At 32.5% G+C, this 8,514-nt stretch overlaps 1 protein-coding gene across 1 annotated transcript; it reads left to right on the forward strand.

Moving 5' to 3' along the window:
• LOC109847052 (protein FAR1-RELATED SEQUENCE 5-like) lies at positions 4,219-5,796 on the forward strand. The gene is made up of 3 exons (XM_020416300.1): positions 4,219-4,259; positions 4,365-4,713; positions 4,873-5,796. Exons 1-3 carry the CDS (start codon positions 4,219-4,221, stop codon positions 5,794-5,796), a joined length of 1,314 nt encoding a protein of 437 aa, XP_020271889.1.

The raw sequence follows: 8,514 nt of genomic DNA on the forward strand, positions 1-8,514 counted from the left end.
AGATTGGAGAGTCAAGGAGCACGAAATTTCAGCGAAGGTTAGCGAGATCCCGACGAACTTCAGCACAAAGGAGAATCTGTTCGAAGGATCCGAAGCCCGTACGTCCGTTCCTTGAGATTAGGCTTGGTCTTAATCTCGAGAAGAGCCCTGATTTCGCTTTGTCGATCTCAGCGCTTCAAGCAAAAACCCCCTTCGGTGAGGTAGTAGCTCTGCCGAATTTTCCTACAACCGGATCTGATTCACGGTTGTCCACGGATTAACCTCGGCACCGGCGAAGAACCCACGCAAGCAAGAGCCGATAAACGGATCTTGTGTTTATTTTCAAAAAAATTGTAACCTTTTATTTTCGTTATTTGAATTCATTTGTAACGACTAAAGTTTAATGAAATCAATGATGAAGGCAGCTTTCCACGAAAATAGCTAGAAACTAAAATTTTTTTGACTTTGGAGAAAATATCTTATAAGTTTTAAAAATTGTAAAAACACCACTAAAAATTCAAAATTTGTAAAAACACCTTGAAAATTTCAAACCTATAAACACACTAAAAACCTACAAAAAACAAACTCCAAAAATTATAGAATTTGCAATAAACATTATAAACTTTTTACAAATTACAAATTAAAACTCTTAAAATTATAAAATTTATAAAAATGCTGATAATTTCCAACCTAATAGTACATTGAAAATATAGGAATTGAAAATATCCCTTATATAATTTATAATTATACAAAACACCCTTAAAGTTTCAAAAATTATAAACAAAAACTCAAATTTTAAATTTTACAAAAAAATACCCTTAGAATTACAAACTCATTAGTAAATTGAAAAAATGAATTATAAGTAGTCTATAAACAAGTTATAATATGTAAAAATGGCATATAAGTTTAAAAAATTATAAAAAATCCTTAAATTTATAATTTTCAAAGAAACACCATGCGAATTTTCAACCTATAGATACTGAAATGAATATACAAACTTACTAACCCCTAGAAAATTAAAAATTTGCAAAAAATATCATACTCCCTTTAAACTATAGGTTTAGAAAATACTTTTCAAGGTCAATATTAGCCATAATTTTTTTGAAAAGAACATAACTAATTAAAAATCTATTAAATTTGAATTTTATAAAAAAATATATTTAAAGTTTAGTACATTGCAAATTACCCCCCCCCCCTCAAAGTTTAAAAATTTTCAATGATTTTTTTCAATTCATTGATTTCAATGTAATGTTTAATAGTTTTGTATAGTTGTAAATTAAAAAAATTTAGGGTTTTTTACAATTATTAAAACTTTGAGGGTGTTTCTTTTGTAATTTTCTAAATTTTTATTGTGTTTTCAATGTAATGCATAGATTCATCAATTAATAATGATAATGAAGAGTAAGTCGTTCTTAAGATGTATTAGGCCATAGTTAAGTGCATATTACTCTTCCTAAGCAGTATAGTTTATATATGCAAATATTTTCAGACAATGTATATAGTGTTTAAAAGTATTTTGACTTTAATATACTATTTTTTATAAATTATATTTAATGTGAACCCACCATATAATTTTGGCTATGGTCATCATAATTTTAATACGTTTCGATTGGTTGACTAAATAGGTATATAGACCATAGATTACTTTACTTTCTCACATGAACTAATATTTAACACTTAATAATTTAAATTGTTATTTTTAAAATAATATAAAGAAAAACTCTAATAACATTTATTTATTTACCTGCGGGATTATACAACCTCAATTCCTATTTTTTGCTTGAGATTTATTCCATAGTTACGTGTATCAAATTAGTAACTACAACGTAAAGTTAACCAATTTTGTTGAGCCTAACTACTGGCTATAAGCATCGATGTTTCCATATATATATATATAGAGAGAGAGAGAGAGAGAGAGAGAGAGAGAATTTATTAAAAATGTCATATTATCTTATATAGTAAAATTGCTTTAATACTGAATAGTAGTATCGTTTTAATAATATTATTGTTAGGGAAAATTCTTCATGAACCAGTATATAAGCTATGCAGTCTAAATTCTTATGTGTTTTATAGAGCCAAAAAGTTTGAATACAAACCTCTAACATTTTGTTATCGCAACAGCAAAATCTACTTAGCAGATGTGGATATTCTAGATGAGTTATATATCCTATATACAATACAATTGCCCTAGGCAAGTAAGTTATAATAGCATTTTTTATTCCTATCATTTGGAGCAAGATACGATAGGGACATTGCATCAAAGAAAAAAGAAATTTTTATATTTAGAGCACATGGGGAAATATATCATAATCTCCTTGCTCTAATTTCGCAATAAAATAATTATTCATACTTTCAATTTTATTTCCATGATACGGAGAGTGCTCAACCATACATTGATGATATTATTCTTTATGATATTTTTCAAAGAATAAAAGTTAATCAATTCTTCAAGTACAAGTGTTGCTTCTCAAGCCTCAGCTGCTTCTTTGTAATATTTTTAAAGTGCTTGTAATTTACAGTTTTACTTTAGTTTGGTAAAAAGTTTATTAAAATTTTACTTTCTATCAATCCCACAAAAAACTTTATTTTATTTTTTATTTTTATTCTTCTTTTATCAATTTAAATAATTATGATATTCAATCACGTGCATTGCACGTACATCTCAATTTAAATAATTATGATATTCAACCACGTGTGCATATATACATACACACACTATATTTTACCTTCCTTCGCTATTTAGTTTCTTGTGAATTTATAATCTTAGTTATTATTTGGAACGGTAAGTTAATTCTTTATTTTAATGCAATTTACTTTCTTCGCAGTTCATTTATTCAGGGATTTATTATTTTATTTACTACTTTCCAGTAAATGGCTCTGAGGACACCCGATCAGATGGGAGTAGTGTAGATTTACTTATTCTTGACTTCCTTTAATTTGCAACGCTTTCATTTCGGTCGATCTTTACAAAATAGGAGTATATTTATGGCAAAATAGTACTAATATTTAGAGCCAATTGAGTAATGAAAGCTATAAGGCTCTGATCAAAACATCACGTCTTCCTATCTTAATTAGGTATAATTTTTAAACGAAAACACAACTCTAAGTTGTACTGGCGGCTTTTCAATCATGATGATCTCATGCAGTGGCGGAGCCACATGAGCTGCCCAGGCCAGATATTAATGGGTATCCTTGTCATAGGAGGGGATTTCCTCATTGACGCCTCTAAAATCACATGATTGTACGATATTATGGATGATCCGCTCCGTTGAACTTGATCTACATATTCTAAAACCCCAACACACCAAGTTTGGGGTGAACCCGTCGTCGTTTGACCCTTCATCCACTCGTATCAATTTTAACGGTTTTGAATGAATAGAATCTAAGGTGACTCCCTAGGTGTAGCCTAAGGATGCGCAATCTCAGCCATTGATCTCAAAAACCCCAAAATCATCCCAGCCATTGATTTAAATCAATTCCCCAAAAAAGAAAAAAACCCATTACCATAAAAAACACCCTATTAATGACGCGGTTTAACAAATTCCCAAAAAAAAATAAGATCGGAAAAACACAGAGGCGGAAAAATCACAGAGGCGGAAAAAATTCCGCACAAAACGAACGAAAAAAAAAACAGCGGAAAAAATTTGTTAAACCGCAGAAAACTCGTCGTCCGCCTCCCCCATTGATCCCCCTTCGTTGATCCGCCTCCGCCATTGATCCCCGCTCGACGTCGACGTCCGCTCGACGTCCGCCCCCGCTCGACGTCCGACCTCCGCTCGACGTCCCTCAGGTGCGTTTTTTTTTTTTGCATGTTAGGTATTTTTTTCCTCAGCTTTTATTTTCAGTTTTTGTATTTGATCGTATCAATTTTAGAGTAGATGATTGGAATTGTAATGGGAACGTGTTGGCATTTGGTAGTTTACGAGCAACATTACTTTTTGATCCAAGTTTAGGTTATGAATTAACTTGTTTGTTGGATGTTTTAACTATCATATTTTAGTTTAAATTTTAGGATAGGTTTAATGTTATATTGGATATGAGCTTTAAAAATTGTTTAAATTATCGTAATGAGATTGTTTAGTGAAATTGAAAGATGAACTTGAGGACGATTTTCTATTGATTTTGAACTTCTTATATGTGATAATTTGATAGATTGTATGGACACGCCAACAATTCTCTCACGTGATACAACAATGGTTGAAGATGAGAACAAATATATAGCCCTTGACCTTGACGGCGATGACTATGGTTTACTATCTACGACAAGTTTTTTCTCTCAGGTGATAATATCTTATTGTCTATTGTGTACTACTATCTAATGACATATACCAAAATAGTTATCTTTTATAATGGGTTTTATAATATTTGTTTCTCTATTTTTACAGGCATCCGAGCATGAGCAGAATTGATGAGCCTATTGGCATTGAAAATGGTGAAGGTAATTTTGTTGTTGATCCATATATTGGAATGGAGTTTTCTACTCATGAGGAAGCTTATAATTTCTACAATGCATACGCTAGACTTAAGGGATTTGGTGTTCGCAAGGGTCACACAACTTGGTCTAGAAAGAAAGATGCAATCATATCTAGAATATATGTATGTGACAAGGAAGGTTTTAAATTTTTAAAAGATAAAAGAGAAGATGGTCGGAATGTAGTTCGAAAGTTTGATACAAGATGTGGATGCAAGGCAAGGATGGTTATTGGACTCGATAGAAGCACTAAAAAATGGGTGGTCTGAAATTTAAACATTAATCATAATGGTCATCCATTAACCACCCCAAATCGGGTAAAGAAGCACTACTCACATGGGACACTTCATCGAGCTCAATCGACAAGAAGGTTGATAGATACTCTTGACAATCAAGGTTTATGGCATTCTACCATTTGTAAGGTTGTAGACGTTGCTCATGGAAATGAGCAAGGCTCTCTCACTCAACAAGAATGCCAAGCACAACTTAGAATAAAACGAAAAAATAATGTCGGTCATGAGTGCGTGAGCATAGTTCGTCAATTTCAAGAGAAAAAGGTATCTGATCCTCAATTTTACTTCGCACTTGATTTAGAAAATGATGGGACGATGAGAAGTGTTTTTTGGATGGATGGTAGGTCGAGGACTTCTTACTTGCAATTTGAAGATGTTGTTTGCTTTGATGTTACATATAGAACGAACAATTTAAAATTGCTGTTTGTACCATTTACGGGCGTTAACCATCATCGACAATCTATTCTATTTGGGTGTGCGTTACTGGCCGATGAAACGGAGGAGACGTTTATATGGTTATTTAGCCAATGGTTAAAATGTATGTCGGGTGTAGCACCATTAACAATCATCACTGATCAAGATAAAGCTATGTGTGGTGCAATTCACAAAGTTTTTCCTCAAACTCGTCATCGCTTTTGTTCTTGGCACCTTCATAGGAATGCCTTACAAAATATTCAATCAATGCATAATGAATATGGTGAGGACGTGGGTATAAAGTATAACAAATGGTATTGGAGTAAATCAGAAGAAAAATTTGTAAAGCGTTGGGAAGAAATGCGGGATAAATATGGTGCAGATAAAAGAAATTGGTTAGTAAATTTATACAATCATCGAGACCATTGGGCTCCAGTGTATCTTAAAGACACTTTTACTGCAGGAATGACATCTACTCAGCGGAGTGAGGGAATTAATGCCTTTTTTGATCATTTTGTGAATGCAAATACCGAGTTACATGATTTTGTTAAGCAATATGATAAATCTGTTGAAGCTCGCCGAGCCGCTGAACTTGAGCAAGATTTTAAGTCCACAAACTCTGTTCCCATTGATAATTGAACATCCCATTAAAAAACAAGCTAGGGAGAATTATACAAAGAATATGTTTAAAATCTTTCAGAAAGAACTCAAGGATAGTTACTTCATGCTTCATGAGAGGTTGTCGAAGGATGGCGCAAGTGCTACTTATGCCGTTTGGAATATAGATCGTGAGGCTGAGAAGAAAAAGACGGTAAAGCATCATGTTGTTTTCGATGCATCCAAAGGTAAAAGAATTAAGTGCTCTTGTGCGAAATTTGAGATGGAAGGTATATTATGCAAACATAGCTTGCACATTTTAGTAAAAAAGCAAGTATTAGAAATTCCATTTAAGATATATTATGCAACGATGGACAATTAAAGCAAGACATGTTGGTTGCGGAGTTGTTAGAAATTACATTTCAAATTGCGAAAACCAAGTCTCTATCATTAAACATTGGACCCTGAGGAGTAGATGTAACAAGGCATTAGAAGATACATTGACTTCAAGTACACTTCATGATAAGTTTAGTGCTTTTTTAGACTCATTTTTTGAAGAAGTTGGTACTTACAAGAAAGAAAATGAACATAACGATAATGGAAATGAGAGCATTACTAGCAATAAGATGACTACTTCATCCATACCCATCTCTGTAGAGGAAGCAACTCAAATCACTATTCGTAATCCAGATAAGCCTATTGCCACGAAGGGACGACCAACACAAGCTACCAGAATTAAGTCCGGAATTGAGATAGCACAAGAAAAGAGTATAAAAAAACAAAGATTTTGTGGATTTTGTAAGGGAAAAGGACATTATATAACGAGTTGTCCTTTAGCTAAGGTATTATATTTATTCTTGATTTAATTTTTTTTTTCATGTCGATGCATTTGTAATGATAAAGTTATAATTTTTTTTGTAGATGAAAAATGTTACAGGTGGTGATCGAGAAAGGTAATGGAGGGCCAAAACAAAGTTAAAGGTGGACCAGAACAAAGCATGCGTTTATGAAGAATTTTGATAATTTGAATTAAAGTTTATGTATGTATGGATGATTTGGTTGTATGGATTAATCATGTATGGTTGATAATGTGGTCGTATGGATTAATCAAGTATGGATGATAATTTAAATTAAAGTTTATGTACGTATGGATTAGTTGGTTGTATTGATGATAATATGGTTGTATGGATTAACCATGTATGGGTGAAAAATGAGGTACAAAACGTGGCTAAGTATGTAGAAAACATGCATAAGTAGGTACAAAACTTAATTAAGTGGGTACAATTTTTTTTTTAAGAACTACGAGGTAGTAAGCAGGCATAAGTAGGTACAATAGTGTAATAACTGGGTACAATTTTTTTTCCAAGAACTACGAGGTCCAAAACGTGCATAAGTGGGTAGAAAAGAGTAATAAGTACAAAAAAATTTCCAGATCAATGAGGTACAAAACGTGGCTAAGTAGGTAGAAAACATGCATAAGTAGGTACAAATTTTGATTAAATGGGTACAAATGTTTTTTCAAGAACTACGAGGTACAAAACGTGGCTAAGTATGTAGAAAACAGGCATAAGTAGGTACAAAAGTGTAATAACTAGGTACAATTTTTTTTTCAAGAACTACGAGGTCCAAAACGTGCATAAGTGGGTAGAAAAGAGTAATAAGTACAAAAAAAATTCCAGATCAATGAGGTACAAAACGTGGCTAAGTAGGTAGAAAACAGGCATAAGTAGGTACAAAAGTGTAATAACTAGGTACAAAATTTTTTTTAAGAACTACGAGGTACAAAACGTGGCTAAGTAGGTAGAAAACAGGCATAAGTAGGTACAAAAATGTAATAACTGGGTACAAATTTTTTTTCAAGAACTACGAGGTACAAAATGTTGCTAAGTAGGTACAAAACATTCATAAGTAGGTACAAAAGTGTAATAACTGGGTACAAATTTTTTTTCAAGAACTATGAGGTACAAAACGTGGCTAAGTAGGTAGAAAACAGGCATAAGTAGGTACAAAAGTATAATAAGTAGGTACCAAATTTTTTTTTAAGAACTACGAGGTACAAACCGTGGCTAAGTAGGTAGAAAACATGCATAAGTAGGTACAAATTTTTTTTTAAGAACTACGAGGTACAAACCGTGGCTAAGTAGGTAGAAAACATGCATAAGTAGGTACAAAAGTGTAATAACTAGGTACAATTTTTTTTCAAGAACTACGAGGTCCAAAACATGCATAAGTGGGTAGAAAAGAGTAATAAGTAGGTACAAATTTTTTTTCAAGAACTACGAGGTACAAAACGTTGCTAAGTAGGTACAAAACAAGCATAAGTAGGTACAAAAGTGTAATAACTGGGTACAAATTTTTTTTCAAGAACTACGAGGTACAAAACATGGCTAAGTAGGTAGAAAACAGGCATAAGTAGGTACAAAAGTGTAATAAGTAGGTACAATTTTTTTTTTAAGAACTACGAGGTACAAACCGTGGCTAAGTAGGTAGAAAACATGCATAAGTAGGTACAAATTTTTTTTTAAGAACTACGAGGTACAAACCGTGGCTAAGTAGGTAGAAAACATGCATAAGTAGGTACAAAAGTGTAATAACTAGGTACAATTTTTTTTACGTGGCTAAGTAGGTAGAAAACATGCATAAGTAGGTACAAAAGTGTAATAACTAGGTACAATTTTTTTTTCAAGAACTACGAGGTCCAAAACATGCATAAGTGGGTAGAAAAGAGTAATAAGTACAAAAAAATTTCCAGATCAATGA

The sequence above is a fragment of the Asparagus officinalis genome, chromosome 7, assembly GCF_001876935.1.
Source record: "Asparagus officinalis chromosome 7, Aspof.V1, whole genome shotgun sequence".
In the NCBI taxonomy this organism is placed as follows: Eukaryota; Viridiplantae; Streptophyta; class Magnoliopsida; order Asparagales; family Asparagaceae; genus Asparagus; species Asparagus officinalis.

Coding starts and splice junctions, on each gene's coding strand:
- LOC109847052 (XM_020416300.1), top strand. CDS start 4,219: ATGACTATGGTTTACTATCTACGACAAGTTTTTTCTCTCAG. Junction 4,260..4,364: donor CGACAAGTTTTTTCTCTCAG/GTGATAATATCT, acceptor CTATTTTTACAG/GCATCCGAGCATGAGCAGAA. Junction 4,714..4,872: donor GAAGCACTAAAAAATGGGTG/GTCTGAAATTTA, acceptor ACCATTTGTAAG/GTTGTAGACGTTGCTCATGG.